At 43.3% G+C, this 17,837-nt stretch overlaps 1 protein-coding gene across 1 annotated transcript; it reads left to right on the top strand.

Moving 5' to 3' along the window:
- Nucleotides 1-10,366: 10,366 nt before the first annotated feature.
- LOC120044371 (adapter molecule crk-like) lies at nucleotides 10,367-17,806 on the top strand. The gene is made up of 3 exons (XM_038988997.1): nucleotides 10,367-10,908; nucleotides 14,810-15,426; nucleotides 16,537-17,806. The coding sequence occupies exons 1-3, from the start codon at nucleotides 10,689-10,691 to the stop codon at nucleotides 16,669-16,671; spliced, it is 972 nt and encodes a 323-aa protein (XP_038844925.1). The 5' UTR covers nucleotides 10,367-10,688; the 3' UTR covers nucleotides 16,672-17,806.
- The last annotated feature ends 31 nt before the right edge of the window (nucleotides 17,807-17,837 follow it).

Genomic DNA, 17,837 nt, shown 5'->3' with positions numbered 1-17,837 from the left:
GGGGCAGTTACTTTTTTACACAGGGGCATTGGGTGTTGCATAACTTTGTTAATGAAATAAATGTGTCATTGTTGTGTTATTTGTTCACTTAGGTTCCCTTTATCTAATATTAGGTTTTGGTTGAAGATCTGATAACATTCAGGAAAAACAATATGCAAAAGTAGAGAGCATTAGAAAGGGGGCAAATACTTTTTTTATCGAGAGGAGCCCCCTGTAGAACATCGTGAATTTAGACTCCCTGTTCTTTCAGGGGTATGTTCAGAAGGGTGCAGCGTTACAAAACTTTCTGATAAAAATGCATTTTGTAGAACAGAAAGGATTTTCCCTCGTGTAATTAGGAATCATGTCAGCTCTATGTATATTTTTTTTTAAATATGAAACGTTTTGACGTTTCAACTCACTGAATGTATCATTGATGTGCCCTGTGTCCATGTCCATGCCCTCTAAGTGGGATGGATCCAACTGTATGCAGCATATTTAGGACAAGAGAATAAGCTGCATTCAATGTGCATTGCAGTATGATAGAACTGGAATGGAAGCTATAACATGTGACTTTGTCGGTCATCACACCTAACTAGAACACAAAGAACTTGGCACATGAAAATGAGAGAGAGAGACAGTTTGGAATGGATCACGTACTGTACAGTACCTCTTGCTTGCTCACACTTTTTTTGCGAGATCTCTGAATAGAGAGTTGGTGAAGACAGTGAGTGGATGCTGTGGGGACTTCACACTCTGCTGACTACAAGTTTTAGATGAGAGACCAAGCAAGTCCTATTCTTTAACTTAGATTTTTGGATGAGATGGAGACGTGAGTTCAACATATAAATTATTAATTTGTAGACATTAGCCTATTAAATACAAACCATCCTAGGTTTTGTATTGAAGTCAATGTACCCAGAGGAGGACAGAAGCTAGCTGTCCTCCAGCTACACCACGGTGCTATCTGACAGAGTGCTGTTGAGGCTACTGTAGACCTTTTGAAGAATAGTGTGTTTGAATCAATTATTTGGTGATGTGATTATATTTAGTATAGTTTTATCTAAAAAGGATAACTTTTTAAATGTTTTACCATTTTTATTTTCTATGAAATTCACTGAGGAGGATGGTCCTCCCCTTCCTCCTCTGATAGGCGTGTGAACTACCGGCCATAGCGATAGATTTCAGTAAATATCATTACATTTGAAAGCAACCAGAGCTTTAAACCCTAGGCCTATGTATTGTCTATTTTTAGTTGAACCCTGGTTGAAACAATAGCTGTTCATGACTTTGCAAAATGGTTTAGCATCATTGATGATTTATGAGTGATAACGTATGGTCACATTTCCTCTGCTCTGCTAAACCTACCCTTTGGAATGAATTCGATAGTAACAATGAATCTATTTAGTTTAAGTGGATATTTCTCAACATTCATTCTCACGATATCACATAGCTATTGGGCTGGGCTTGGTTAGAACCCTGGATGAGAGATCAAACGGTAGCTGTAGATAGATAAATTCTCCAGTAGGAGTTAATGCCCAGCCTATTGTTTTTTTATGATAGTGGATATAACATTGAAGTTCTGATGTTGTTTTAAAGGTACAAATTCAGCATAATTTATACACGGTTTGTCTCTGTTACCATAATAACATAATCATGTGGTTCAAATTTGTCCATCAAAACAAGAGTTTTGAACAAGATTACTTTTTTCCACGTAGATTCCGCGTTACAATACGTTGACAAATTACATTGAAACAACATTGATTCCACCAGTTTGTGCCCAGTGGGTTGTCACTCATTGTCATCCATTGCCAAACATGAGCAATGGAGACACAAACAGATCTGGGACCAGGCAGTAAGTACTTCCCATCTGGTAAGGTGTCATTCTAACCTCCATCAAGCTTGTCAAGCAATGTTTTGGGAACGTATGTTCTTAGTTTCACATTGGTTGTGGAAACAAAGTCATACGTTTCCTGACCGGTAAAACTGAATGTTTTTTTTTAAACGTTCTGAGAACAGAAGTGAACATTTCGACTGTTCTGGGAATGTTTATTTTTAGGTTGCAGGGAGGTTCTAAGAACATTTTACTCTGGTTCCTTAAAAGTTTTCCATTAAGGTTTTATTAATGCTCTGAGAATGGAAATTATTGGTTATTTTGAGTTTTTTGAATAACTTCCTTAACTTTCACTGAATGTTAAGATTATTTTCTTTAGGAATGTAGTGAAGTAAAAGTTGGCAAAAATATAATTAGTAAAGTACAGATACCCCCAAAAACTACTTAAGTACTTTACACCACTGTGTACGTGTAACCTACACCGTATTCACTACAGTGTCATGACTTTCCTGTGAGGATCCAAATTGATCAGATCAGCTTTGCAATAAATAACTTCAACCAGACCCCCTCTCACCCGCAGAGGGGGGAGAAGGGAACTGGTGGGGGTTGACAGCTCACACCCTGTTGTAAATCAAGGACAGAACATTCAGCATCTATATCTCCAATGTTCACCACAGGAATGTGCCTTTGCTTCACAGACATTTTCCTGCCGAAACTCTAACACGTTCTAAAGCGAATACTGGAACAATATTTCTAATATAGAACGTGGGGAATGGTCAGATGTGACCTAAAAGAACACTGATGTCGGTTTGGTTGTTATTTTGTGACGTCATAAAAAATGTTGTACTGTAGAGGAAATACTGTAACTTAAAGTATACATACTATATGCACAAAGTTTGCATCCTCTGCATTGTGCATTAAATATGATTTTTTTTTTGAGTTTTTGTTATGAGAGGGATATGATTTTAGGAGATTATACAAGCGTGACGCGAAAAGGTCCAACCAACCCCCTTTCCAAGAAGGCCAGGTTCCGAAAGAGATATATGGCGAACCAAGGCATTTCCATGTAAATACATTCACGATTTCTTTACTCCAAGCGGGCGGCGGTTCGTGTGCAAAGTATAAGTGAGAGTAGTTTCGAAATGTACCAGCGTTGTGTCTCTGTTTCTCTCTCTCTCCATGTCTTTTGTAACAAGCTGCCATATTGTTGTCAGTCCGCTAGGGACCTGTTTCTAATGTATTAAGTGTGTATGTTTATCCTGTGTTACCATTTAGTTAGCTAGTAAATAAATAATTAAACCATTTTGTGTAGTACTGAATCATAAGTAAGGCTCAGGTTCTTGCAGATGCAAGGAGGACACAACTGTTCAGAATGATGATATGATATGAGGTTATGATTGATAAGTTGACTGTTTATGGATGTAATAGGTAAAGACCTTTAGAGTTTAATTCAGGACATGTTAACTCTTTAAAGAACCACTCTCGTGGTGTCCCAAATCCTAATGAGTTAATTATTACATGAAAGTAAAGTCACGACAACAGGCACAAACACATAGTCCTGAGCTGTTTGAATACTCATACAAACTGCACTAACCGTACTATTTGTGACGTGAATTGAATATATAGTACGCTTATTGGTCATAGTATGGATATAGTTAGTATGCCAAAAGTTCCCGGATGTTGTACTAAATTCACCAAAATATGAAGTATACACACAGAGGACACTATTTCCGTACTTTAGGGCCCATAATACAGTTCTTAAGGAAATGGGCGTGGCTTCACATCGTTTTCAGATTTGAAGGAAATGGCGGAAAATATGCAGCCGAAGTACAATGAGAGCGGATACAAATTCAGTGCTTTAACTAATTATGACAAATGTTAAGAAAACGTTGAGCAATGTAATGACTTTTCAAATAAGTTACCTTACACGTTATATTGGCCGATAATTTGTTAGCTACGCTGTACTTACAAACCACATAGCATATCATTACAGCAGTATGTACCGGTATGTTGTTAGCTAGCTACCTAACTTAGTTTGCTACTTATACATCAAACTTGCCAGTATATTAAGTATAGGCTATCTAACTAACTACCCATCGTTTATTAACTTGATTATTCCGTCATTCTTAGCTTAGCTAAATGGTATAGTCATTGTGCGTTCTCAATCGACATTCGGGTGCTTTCGTTAATTCGCTCTGGCTATCTACTCCGTTTTCAGAGCACTCAACACCAGTTGAATATAGGCGGTGTCAGTAAACGTCTGCAAAAAAGTGCAATTCAATTGATGCCAGCGACACAGTTAGTCATCAACACTCTGGATAACATGACAACTGCCTAACCAGCTCTGCTAGGGCGAGTAAAATGGTCAGAGTGGTCTCATTTGTGTCTGGAAGAAGCTAGCAAGCTAGCCAACATTAGCTTGACTGCCGTTGTAAGATCAGAACACTCAAATCAACCCTACTCCTTGGCTGGGGCGTCCAGTGTGCGCTCCGAGAGCGAAACACTCTGAATTTACAAACAGACAATCTGACAACGTTCCCCAGCTAGCAATGAGGAATCGGCCCAGAAGCGGCCCTCTTTCGGGGGGTCGGAACTGATTGAATCGGCCCGGAATCAAGTATCGGACTCGGCCCGGAATCAAAATGAATGACTGCCCAGAATCGACCCAAGTACATCAAGCTGTTTCCGTCTACCGGAATTCAGCTGACTTTGCCGGCCTCTTACCAGAATCCCCCCAGAAGCGGCCCGATGCAAATTTAAAATAAATGTATACAAAATGACCCGATTTTTGTAATTTTAAATATGACTATTATACACATCCACAAAAAACATTTTGTGTCGGAGGAAACACCATACACCTGGTGACCATGTCAGCGTGCGTGTGGCCCGCCACAGGAGTCGCTACAGCAAGATGGGACAAGGACATACCGGCCAAACCCTCCCCAAACTTGGACGACGCTAGGCCAATTGTACATTGCCTCATGGGTCTCCCGGGTGCGGCCGGCACGGGTCTTGAACCAGCATCTGTTGCAACACAGTTTGCACTGCATTGGAGTGTCTTAGATTGCTGCGCCACTCGGGAGGCTCCATCCACAAAGTTTTTGATGCTTATCAATTGGCTTGCATGTAGTATCAAAATACTACACAGGAGTCTTAAAGAATTTCATTTAAATGTTAATTGTATTTTGTTGATCAAATTACATGGAAAAATAAATAATGGAATGTTAATTACAGTGGGGAGAACAAGTATTTGATACACTGCCGATTTTGCAGGTTTTCCTACTTACAAAGCATGTAGAGGTCTGTAATTTTTATCATAGGTACACTTAAACTGTGAGACGGAATCTAAAACAAAAATCCAGAAAATCACATTGTATGATTTTTAAGTAATTAATTTGCATTTTATTGCATGACATAAGTATTTGATACATCAGAAAAGCAGAACTTAATATTTGGTACAGAAACCTTTGTGTGCAATTACAGAGATCATACGTTTCCTGTAGTTCTTGACCAGGTTTGCACACACTGCAGCAGGGATTTTGGCCCACTCCTCCATACAGACCTTCTCCAGATCCTTCAGGTTTTGGGGCTGTCGCTGGGCAATACGGACTTTCAGCTCCCTCCAAAGATTTTCTATTGGGTTCAGGTCTGGAGACTGGCTAGGCCACTCCAGGACCTTGAGATGCTTCTTACGGAGCCACTCCTTAGTTGCCCTGGCTGTGTGTTTCGGGTCGTTGTCATGCTGGAAGACCCAGCCACGACCCATCTTCAATGCTCTTACTGAGGGAAGGAGGTTGTTGGCCAAGATCTCGCGATACATGGCCCCATCCATCCTCCCCTCAATACGGTGCAGTCGTCCTGTCCCCTTTGCAGAAAAGCATGCCCAAAGAATGATGTTTCCACCTCCATGCTTCACGGTTGGGATGGTGTTCTTGGGGTTGTACTCATCCTTCTTCTTCCTCCAAACACGGCGAGTGGAGTTTAGACCAAAAAGCTCTATTTTTGTCTCATCAGACCACATGACCTTCTCCCATTCCTCCTCTGGATCATCCAGATGGTCATTGGCAAACTTCAGACGGGCCTGGACATGCGCTGGCTTGAGCAGGGAGACCTTGCGTGCGCTGCAGGATTTTAATCCATGACGGCATAGTGTGTTACTAATGGTTTTCTTTGAGACTGTGGTCCCAGCTCTCTTCAGGTCATTGACCAGGTCCTGCCGTGTAGTTCTGGGCTGATCCCTCACCTTCCTCATGATCATTGATGCCCCACGAGGTGAGATCTTGCATGGAGCCCCAGACCGAGGGTGATTGACCGTCATCTTGAACTTCTTCCATTTTCTAATAATTGCGCCAACAGTTGTTGCCTTCTCACCAAGCTGCTTGCCTATTGTCCTGTAGCCCATCCCAGCCTTGTGCAGGTCTACAATTTTATCCCTGATGTCCTTACACAGCTCTCTGGTCTTGGCCATTGTGGAGAGGTTGGAGTCTGTTTGATTGAGTGTGTGGACAGGTGTCTTTTATACAGGTAACGAGTTCAAACAGGTGCAGTTAATACAGGTAATGAGTGGAGAACAGGAGGGCTTCTTAAAGAAAAACTAACAGGTCTGTGAGAGCCGGAATTCTTACTGGTTGGTAGGTTTTCAAATACTTATGTCATGCAATAAAATGCAAATGAATTACTTAAAAATCATACAATGTGATTTTCTGGATTTTTGTTTTAGATTCCGTCTCTCACAGTTGAAGTGTACCTATGATAAAAATTACAGACCTCTACATGCTTTGTAAGTAGGAAAACCTGCAAAATCGGCAGTGTATCAAATACTTGTTCTCCCCACTGTATATAAAGCAGCCCGTGTAATCATCTGCCAGAGAGTAGTCCCAATCGGCCCGAGCCTCAAGTAATACATTTTGGGCAGATAACTCACACAGGAATCAGCCAGAGCCCAATCCCCACATCCTAGCCATAAGTAATACTGTCGAAGGGCCACATGACTTCGGCCGAGTCTGACTCTCAGCCTAGTGCCCCAACTCTCAGCCGGAATCGGCCTAGATCCACTGTGCTAGCTGGGTCTGAATTTCCGAGCGGAATTTGGCACTTCAGATTGAATTTAAGAACACAATTTTGTAATTTGTTATGCTAAGTAGCTAGCAAGAGGTTGCATAGCAACAGCATCGCAACAGCATCAAGTTCCGGTAGACTGGCAAAGAGCTAGTATGCTCAACTGAAAGGATACTGTTTGTTTACAGTATACTAAAATGAACTAATAGTACATACTTAATGAGTATATACTACATACTATGTAGTATACAGTATGTTAGTATGGGTATTCGAACACAGCTCTGGATTACAAAACTTTTAATGGAGAATCTCCATTGAGAAGGTTTTTTAATCCTGGTCTGTATCCACAAAGCATATAAGAGTTGGAATGCTGATCTAAAATCAGTTTAACCTTTTAGATAATAATAACTGTTCTATAGTTTGCATGGTGCCATAGTATTAGCATAAGCAAAGAGCTCATGTTAATGTGTACACATTTAGTTATTTTGTAGGTGTTTTTAATTGCTGATTTTCAATCATCTTTTTTGTTTTTGATAACATTCAAGTCAATTTCAAATCAAATGTATTTATATAGCCCTTCTTAGATCAGCTGATATCTCAAAGTGCTGTACAGAAACCCAGCCTAAAACCCCAAACAGCAAGCAATACAGGTGTAGAAGCACGGTGGCAAGGAAAAACTCCTTAGAAAGGCAAAAACCTAGGAAGAAACCTAGAGAGGAACCAGGCTATGAGGGGTGGCCAGTCCTCATCTGGCTGTGCTGGGTGGAGATTATAACAGAACATGGCCAAGATGTTCAAATGTTCATAAATGACCAGCATGGTCAAATAATAATAATCACAGTAGTTGTCGAGGGTGCAACAGGTCAGCACCTCAGAAGTAAATGTCAGTTGGCTTTTCATAGCCGATCATTGAGAGTATCTCTACCGCTCCTGCTGTTAAACAGCAGGTCTGTTTAACATTGAGTTTTTATAGCATATATCTGATGTTTTTGAGCCACAGATTTTCAGATTGACTAACAGGTTAACACTTTTGTCATGGCTAGCTAGCTGGCTAATGTTTTTGTTTGAAAAAATGCATCTGGACACAGTACAATTCTTTTTTTGTTTCACCTGGCTGCCAATTCCTGATCTTCTGAGAACATCATTTGAGGAGTCGGCTGAAACATGAGAGGAATGGGAGAGAGAGGAATACAGCAGTGCTGAGGCCTCTGCGGCCTCTGCCTCACTACCGGCCTCCGGCGGGTAGTGAGGATGACTGCCTACGATTCTGAACTTTGTGTGGTGAGTTTTCTGGCGCCCAGAGTTGCTAAGGCATCACCCAAGTGGGTGCTACACAGAATGGAAGACGAGAAGTCCAGTGGCTCTAAGACTCACGTTGGTTCCCATACTTGCCCTCTACAACATCATCAGCAGACTCCATCACCACCATTTACCATCCTCTGACCAGTTCTCTCTGCTCAAGCCATGACCTGACCCTCCCCATCTTCGGAGGATGCAGCTTTCAAAGACTCTGCCTCTATTGGTTGACCTGTCATGATATATTGCTTGTTTGTTTTTTGCTCTTGAAGCGCTTTGAGATCTTATGCAGAGCGCTATAGAAATGTAATTATTATTATTATTATGAATAAGGTTATATGGACAGACCCTTGATCAGCATTCCTACTCTGAGAGTTTCCCCTCTTTGTGGATACGGGCCCTGGACAAAGCTTAATCTGTGTCTGTGAAACCAGCCTATAAAATCCAGCAAGTTTCAATAGCTTTTGTTCTACTTGGAAAATATACAAATAAATTAGCAAGATAGTTTATAGATGGGACAGATCATGATTTTCTACTTATGATATCGTTAAAAAATATATTAAAAACACAGGAAAGTTTGTGGAAGTTTAAATGTGCGCCAGAATGTTGTCATAAGTGTCACCATGTTACCTCAAAATAACTAGTCCATCTCTTTTCGAGGCATTGAGACATCACATTTTTTGTCCATTGAGATGGCAGTGGAGAGAGTCTGATGTCATAGACTCAGAGCAATGTGTAGAATATCATTAATTAATGCCCTTATGACATTACACAAGTAACATGACATAACTACTTGTTAATTATGGATGTAATAATGACTGCTGTCCTAACCTAGTAGGTAACTTTAAAAAAAACTTTTCAGTATCTGGCTGCAAGATTTTGATTCCCCCTTACATCTTCCCTAGGCTTCAAGATAGGTCACTCAACTGAGACTGCTCTCCTCTGTCACGGAGGCTCTCCGCACTGCCAAAGTTGACTCGCTCTCCTCTATACGCTGCCTTCGACACCGTGAACAATCAGATCCTCCTCTCAACCCTCTCAGGGCTGGGCGTCTCCGGCTCTGCACACTCTTTGATTGCATCCCACCTGGCAGGCCACTCCTACCAGGTGATGTGGAGAGGATCTGTGTGTGCACCACGTACTCTCGCTACTGGTGTCCCCCAGGGCTTGGTTCTAGGCCCTCTCCTCTTCGCTCTATAAACCAAGTCACTAGGCGCCATCATATCCTCACATGGTCTCTCCTATCATTGCTATGTGGATGACACTCAACTACTTTTCTCCTTTTCCCCTTCTGACACCCAGGTGGCGACGCATCTTTGCGTGCCTGGCAGATATCTCAGCTTGGTTGTCGGCCCACCACCTCAAGCTCAACCTCGACAAGACGGAGCTGCTCTAACTCCCGGGGAAGGCCTGCCCGCTCCAAGACCTCTACGTCACGGTTGACAACTCCACGTCACCCTCCCACCCTCCCAGAGTACATAAACCTTGGCGTGACCCTAGACAACATCCTGTCATTCTCTGAAAACATCAAAGCAGTGACTTTATCCTGCAGGTTCATGCTTTACAACAGGGGTATTCAACTTTTACCATATGAGGTTTCGGTTCTGGTGGGAGGTGCTATAATGGCTTGGATGGAATAACTGGAAAGGTATCAAACACATCAAACATATGGAAACCACATGTTTGACTCTGTTCCATTTATTCCATTCCAAAAACATCTGAAACCGTACCTCTTCAAAGAATACCTTAAATAATCCCACAGCATGAACTAACACTCGCACTTGAGTCGTTTCCCCCCTAGCACTGACTTTGCTGATAAGTACTTTTTGAGGAAAAATGTACTTACTATGACTGAGATATGTGTTTGTCCCACCTAGCTAATTTAAGATGAATGACTTACTAAAAAATGTCAAATGTAAGTACAATTAAGTGGCATTTGAGTGACATCTAGTGTCAAATTGTTGAAGCTGCATACACTTTACTTATATTCATCAAGAACAAAATTCTGCGGTCCAGGCTACATAACCAGGTAGTCTTATATTGAACAAGCAACCAGATGAGTTGAAGTCAGAGGTGAACTTTTGATAATTTATTAATCAACATTATTTCTCGACCTTCTCAAAATGGATGGATGTGATGCCCATCATGACATGCTCCATCATGACTAGCTACACCTCATTACATCCGGTGGATGAGGTCAATCTTTCCCCAAAGATCCGCCATTTCAGCCTCTGAGTTTTATATTGCAAATTACTTAAGAGATTTATTTTAAAACGCCTTGACAAATAAATTATAGATTTCTGGTTGCAACAATTAATTCTTAATTAAGGCGTTAACTGTATTGTTTCGTGGGAGTCGGTGAAATGTACATAGATGTAACGGTTTAAAGCGGTATCGATGCCATGTTTTTTTCCCGGAGCGTGTTCCTTAGTGAACCAAAGTTTTTGTATGAGTTGAATCCCGATTTCGAATAGGGAGAGGCAAGGGGAAGGCCTTGGATCCTCGGAGTGGATTTGGAGCCATGGCCGGGAATTTTGATGCCGAGGACCGTGCTAGCTGGTACTGGGGAAGGTTGAGCCGACAGGAGGCGGTTTCTCTCTTGCAGGGTCAGAGACATGGCGTGTTCCTGGTCAGGGACTCGATTACCAGTCCTGGGGACTACGTGCTATCCGTCTCAGAAAACTCAAAAGTCTCACATTATATAATTAACAGCATCAGCAACAACCGGCAATCTGGATCAGGTAAGATAGCGAGCTAGCCAGCTAACGAACGTTACATCAGACAGAAATAGCTAGTTAGCTAAGCTAAACCAAAGACAGTAGCTATTTGTTTAGCTAAGGACTGAATATACTGTATTATTATGTTGCAACGGAACAACCCTAACGTTACGTCGTTAGCTGTGGCGGTCATGTAGTTAGCGTGTGTTTAGTGAACTACATACAGTATATATGACTGGTGGTGGCTGTTTAAAAAAAACTGTAATAGTGGGTTTTCAAAGGTCTGTTTAGTTTTGTCAGCTGGAGTTTTAGGTACTTTCTGTTTAGTAAGAACCTGGTAGACGGAGTGAAAGGGGTGGGTTGGGCTGGGCTGATCCTGTGAATGAATGGACAGGCTGTCACAATTGGAGGATGACTATTCCGAATGGTGTGTGTGGAATGCCTGTGTTCCTGCCCTGTTTTTTATGTATTTTTTACACAGGCTCAGTTCTTATTTGTGACTTCATTTTGATATCGTAACGACCATCTGCACTGATCTGTGTTTTTGACAGATGGGATGCTGCCAATATCAGAAGTGACTTTACGCAGCAGGTTAGAATAATTCATGTAGCATATAAGAATTATGTTTATGGTTAGGGTTAGCTAAATGCAAAAAGTCTCCCTGATGCGACTTGAATATGCAACTTTGAAATTAGCGCATCCCATCTCGACATGCGCCTGATATCGCTGATAACTCACAAACACTGATGTGATAAAGCTTTGGCGATATCCAGATTGTTATACCTTCATACCGAACACAAGGGGCGCTATTTTCAAACCCCACTGAGCCTTTGTAATCCGAAGGTTAGCAATGCTAACAAGTACATGTACAATCCCATAGAGAATGTTAACTAAATGCTAACGAGGGCGTTGAGAACATTTTATACAGTCTCTGACCTAAAGTATTTGCAGGACAGACATCCCAGCTCAAAGTTATACAAGTAACTAAAAAAACGCTACATGCAGAAAACCAATATTAGACAGCAAGTCTCTTGATCTAAGAGGGAATTCTCTGCTGTTACCAAGCGAAGCTAACCACGTAGCTATACTAAACCAAAATATAAACGTAACATGCAACAATTTCAATGATTTTACTGAGGTACAGTTCATATAAGGAAATCAGTCGATTGAAATAAATTCATTAGGGCCTAATCTATGGATTACACATGACTGGGCATGGGCGCAGCCATTAGGAAGCCAGGCCCAGCCAATCAGAATGAGTTTTTCCCCACTAAAGGGCTTTATTACAGACAGAAATACTCCTCAGTTTCATCAGCTGTGCAGGTGGCTGGTCTCAGACGATCCCGTAGGTTAGGGTTAGGGCTATTTACAGATGGACTATGTACAGCTGCATCGATCGGTTAGGTGCTCAGATAGCTGATGTTTGAAGTTAGTGAGGGAAATATAAGTCTCCAGCTTCAGCGATTTTTGCAATTTGTTCCAGTCACTGGCAGCAGAGAACTGGAAGGAAAGGCGGCCAAAGCAGGTGTTGGCTTTGGGGATGACCAGTGAGATATACCTGCTGGAGCGCGTGCTACGGGTGGGTGTTGTTATCGTGACCAGTGAGCTGAGATAAGGCGGAGCTTTACCTAGCATAGACTTATAGATGACCTGGAGCCATTGGGTCTGGCGACAAATATGTAGCGAGGGCCAGCCGACTAGAGCATACAGGTTGCAGTTGTGGGTGGTATAAGGGGCTTTGATAACAAAACGGATGGCACTGTGATAGACTGCATCCAATTTGCTGATTAGAGTATTGTAAGCTATTTTGTAGATGACATCGCCGAAGTTGAGGATCAGTAGGATAGTCAGTTTTACTAGGGTAAGTTTGGCGGCGTGAGTGATGGATGCTTTGTTGCGAAATAGAAAGCCGATTCTAGATATGATTTTGGATTGGAGATGTTTAATATGAGTCTGGAAGGAGAGTTTAGAGTCTAGCCAGACACCTAGGTATTTGTAGTTGTCCACATATTCTAGGTCAGAACCGTCCAGGGTAGTGATGCTAGTCGGGCGGGCGGGTGCGGGCAGCGAACGGTTGAAAAGCATGCATTTGGTTTTACTAGCGTTTAAGAGCAGTTGGAGGCCACGGAAGGAGAGTTGTATGGCATCGAAGCTCATTTGGAGGTTACTTAACACAGTGTCCACAGAAGGGCCAGATTTATACAGAGTGGTGTCATCTGCGTAGAGGTGGATCAGGTAATCACCCGCAGCAAGAGCGACATCATTGATATATACAGAGAAAAGAGTCGGCCCAAGAATTTAACCCTGTGGTACCCCAATAGAGACTGCCAGAGGTCCGGACAACAGGCCCTCCGATTTGACACACTGGACTCCGTCTGCAAAGTAGTTGGTGAACCAGGCGAGCCAGTCATTTGAGAATCCAAGGCTATTGAGTCTGCTGATAAGAATACGGTGATTGACAGAGTCGAAAGCCTTGGCTAGGCCAATGAAGACGGCTGCACAGTACTGTCTTATCGATGGCGGTTATGATATCGTTTAGTACCTTGAGCGTGGCTGAGGTGCACCTGTAACGAGCTCAGAAACCATAGAGAGTGGTACTCAGTAATGTGTTGTATTGGATTTGCCCTAAACAACTCTGTATTCAGGACAAAAAGTTTTTTGCTTTGCCACATTTATTGCAGTATTACTTTAGTGCCTTGTTGCAAACAGGATGCATGTTTTGGGATATTTTTGTTCTGTACAGTCTTCCTTTTCACTTTGTCAATTAGTTTAGTATTGTGGAGTAATTCCACTTTGACAGTGACAAAAGGCTGTAACACAACAACGTGGAAAAAGTCTGAGTTGTGAATACTTTCTGAAGGCGCTGTAGCTATCCACTGTAGTGAAATTCCAGCTAATAGCACAGTTCATGTTTTCATGATAATGCAGTTTCTCTTCTGCCGTGACTAGTGCACTGCTCAAGCTGCGATGTTATGGCGCTGGCTAAATGTTAAAGTAGCGAGGCACAGTACCCGCTGTCAGATACATGTGATTTCTGAGAACAGTCCCATAACTTTAGTGCCATACAACTTAATCAGCAAGCTTGCAAATGAGCTACCACAATGGCCAGTCAAACAAGCTAGAAGTAAGCTTCTAACTGGAGCAAGTTTGCACAGCTTGTCGAGCATGGTTTGCCGTAGTAGCTAGCCCAGTGTATCATAGTGGAGTGATTTAGGAACTAGTGTAAGCGGATGAGCAAAATCACAATTTTTAGAGATTAGTTCCACGATTTGTAATACAGCTGGCAACTGCGTATCACGTTAAAATGACGGCACCTATCGGAAGACAATGGTGTGACGATTAGCTATGCTTTGAAATTGAATCAAACTCTTGAATGAGTAGGCCTGTGTTGTCTTAGACCCAGATACTGTGGGTGGCATTGAAATTTGTTATGACGACGAACCCCTTGAACAGATTTGTTTTTCTTAATAAACTTGCAAAAAATTTGTGACTGGGAGCGTATGCATGCTGTATGTGAAGCTGTGGGAGACTTAAATACTATTTCAGCTAACTCCTTGACTTGAGACACATTTTTTGTTAGGACTCCATTGTCAGAATCTTTTTTTTAGCTGTGAGGCTCTTTCAGTAATCTCCGAGTTCCAGGAGAGTGGTTTTCTCCAGAATAGGCCAGGCAACAGCAGGAGCCTAGGTCACCTCAGCTTGGGATAACTCTATAAAAGCATGAGACCTAAGCCAACATCAGCTTTTACATAAACAATTTCAACAAAATTAATTGCTTCAGTGTCAGACCTTCATTTAGTACAACACTGCCATTGAGGCAGAAGGGAAAATCCACCAATTGGTCCACCATGCGTTGTTAGATCAGCCGTGGTAATGGTTTGACATAACAAACTGCTCCATCCTCTCCCCCTGCCTCGCCCGCCAGGTCTGGCCCCCCCGCGGTTCCGCATCGGGGATCAGGAGTTTGACGCCCTACCCGCCCTGCTGGAGTTCTACAAGATCCACTACCTGGACACCACCACGCTGATCGAGCCCATCAGCAAGGCCAAGCATGCGGGCTTCGTGAGCTGTGCCGCCGCTGCATCGGGCGGCGCCCTGCAGGAGGCAGAGTTTGTTCGCGCCCTCTTCGACTTCCCTGGCAACGACGAGGAGGACCTGCCCTTCCGCAAGGGCGACGTCCTGCGCGTGCTGGAGAAGCCTGAGGAGCAGTGGTGGAACGCGGCCAACCAAGAGGGCCGTGTCGGCATGATTCCCGTGCCCTACGTGGAGAAGTACCGGCCTGCCTCGCCCAACTCCTTGGTGGCTCCGGCGGCAGGGAGGCCTGGCGGGGCAGGAGGAGTAGGCGGAGTACCGGCAGGTGTTGGAGGCAGCACTACCGACGGAGCAGCTCCCCAGCTGCCCCCGCCTCTGGGGGAGCCAGGCCAGTATGCCCAGCCCGTGGGTAATACACCCCTGCCCAACCTGCAGAATGGGCCTGTCTACGCCCGTGCCATTCAGAAGAGGGTGCCCAATGCCTACGACAAGACGGCCCTCGCCTTGGAGGTATTGGTTCGCCCCCTTTCTTCGCCTTCCTCTGTCCCCCTGTTCTCCACCCGTCTATGGCGCTCTCTCCCTCTTTTCTGTTTCATGTCATGTGCCTATATCTTTTCTCTGCTCCGAGAGTCAGGGTGCTGCTGCAATTGCTTACTCTTGCCTGTAAGCATATATATGCAAACGCAGGCAGGCACACTCGAACATACGCACGTGCAAATTCACACAATGACATACATAATGGGTTCATGCATAGTTTTCCCTTGATTTTTGTTGTTGTTGCGTCGTACAGTACAAATGGCAATTCCTGAGCAAAGGTTGCCTCACAGTTCATGTCTTGCAGCTCATGTGTCCAATCTCACTGTTGGTAAAGAGCGTTCCTGTGAAGAAACACACCCACTGGTATACTGTATGTCATGAGAGGAACATGGACTAAATCCCAAATGGCACCCTATTCCCTATGTAGTGCACTGCTTTTGGTTAAAAGTTCCGCACTACGTAAGGAATAGGCCAGGGTGCCATTTGGGATGCACCCATGTATTTGCACTGCAGAAAGTGAAGCAACATGGAGATTATAGATGGGGCATGGGTGTAGTGTGTAACACAGGCTTAGTAGAACTGTGCTGCTTTGTAGCTTATTAATTTGTTTACAGGGTTTGGGTCAATCCCATCCCTGAGTGTATTTGAAGTGGAAACTGACCTGGGTTAGAGAAACGAAATAAAGAGTTTAGCTACTGTGCATGTCAGGCAAAGGCTGGGGTCGGGTTGACAGGAGGAGGCTTTGTTCCTACACATTTTGAACCGTTTCCCCCCACAAAAACCTTGGATGTTGGCGCACCTGGCCACATTTCAAATGAAACAAAACAGAATTTTGTTGAATAGTACGGGGTGTAGCCAAATTATTAAATCATTTTCATGTGGTTGTTCAAGTGTGAGTAGAGCTGATTTGATGTGTTCATTCTTCTGCTATTATAGTTGATTGATTAAGCTGCTTTAAATGACTAATTATAGATCACCATTGAGCCCGATAGGGGCTTTTTAAGAGCCACACGTTACAGACCCCTGAAGGTCTTGTTTCTTTCCAATCTATCTCTATATTCTAACCTGTGTGTGTTTCTGCAGGTCGGAGACATGGTAAAAGTGACCAAGATCAACGTGAACGGCCAGTGGGAGGGCGAGTGTAAGGGCAAGCATGGCCACTTTCCCTTCACGCACGTCCGGCTTCTGGACCACCAACACCCTGAGGATGAGAGCTGAGAGACACACTTAGTCTCACTCCTCACTTCACAAAATCCCTCTGTGATCGTTTCTCACAAATGATAGAAAGAGCACACAGGATATACGGACTACAGTGGTCAGGAGTTGCAACTCAGCAGCTGTTGTTGCCAATGGGGCTGGAGTACACTCCCCTCCCTTCACATACACACACAGAATAGAGTTTACACTTCCACCCCAGTATTGAAGTCCTGATACACGACACACAGCAGCGTTTATGACCCCTCTCCCATGTTATCCACGAAATCCTCCTCTACACGCATACATACACACGCACGCACACAATTCAGATACTTGTGTATATGTGGTGTCTCTCACAGACTCATTGATCACCCTTTTGTAGTAACGGACTGTGAACTTGGCAGTGAGAATAGTAGCCACCCTGACTCCTAATTTTGACTCCCTCTTGTGGAGACAGATGCTCACTGCGACTGAAACCGACCATTGCTGCACTTGACAGACAGCACGAGTTACCACAGCACACTCCACTACTCACTACAGGGGCTCTAACCCAGCCCCTCTCTGCTACAAACCCCACACTACAAACCCCCAAGTCCTCTTTTTGTACTGAAATGAAAAATATTATGATAGAATTATGACAGGTACAGCAACTGCCAAAAAAAAGGAAACACTTGAGTAAATGATGGATACAAAGTATATTGAAAGCAGGTGCTTTCACACAGGTGCGGTTCCTAAGCAATTAACATCGCTACATGCTTAGGGTCATGTATAAAAATGCTGGGCAGGCCCAGTTGCCCATTATTTTGGCTAACATGGCTATGCCCCCATAGGATGACAATGCCCCCATCCACAGGGCATTAATGGTCACTTAATGGTTCGATGAGCATGAAAACGATGTAAACCATATGACGTGGCCATCTGTCATGAGATCTCAACCCAATTGTACACTTATGCGAGATTCTGGAGTGGCGTTTGAGACCACCAAAAAAACACAAAATTATGGAATTTCTCATGGAATTGTGTCGCATCCCTCCAATAGAGTTCCATCCTGAAACTTGCATAATCTATGGCAAGGCACATTGAGGCTGTTCTGGCTGATGGTGGCACAACGCCCTATTAAGACACTATTGGCGTTTCCTTTTTTTGGGCAGTTATATATATATATATATATAGTACAAGTCAAAAGT

The sequence above is a fragment of the Salvelinus namaycush genome, chromosome 3 (genome assembly GCF_016432855.1).
Source record: "Salvelinus namaycush isolate Seneca chromosome 3, SaNama_1.0, whole genome shotgun sequence".
Taxonomy (NCBI): domain Eukaryota; kingdom Metazoa; phylum Chordata; class Actinopteri; order Salmoniformes; family Salmonidae; genus Salvelinus; species Salvelinus namaycush.
This window is presented reverse-complemented; position numbering and strand designations above follow the sequence as displayed.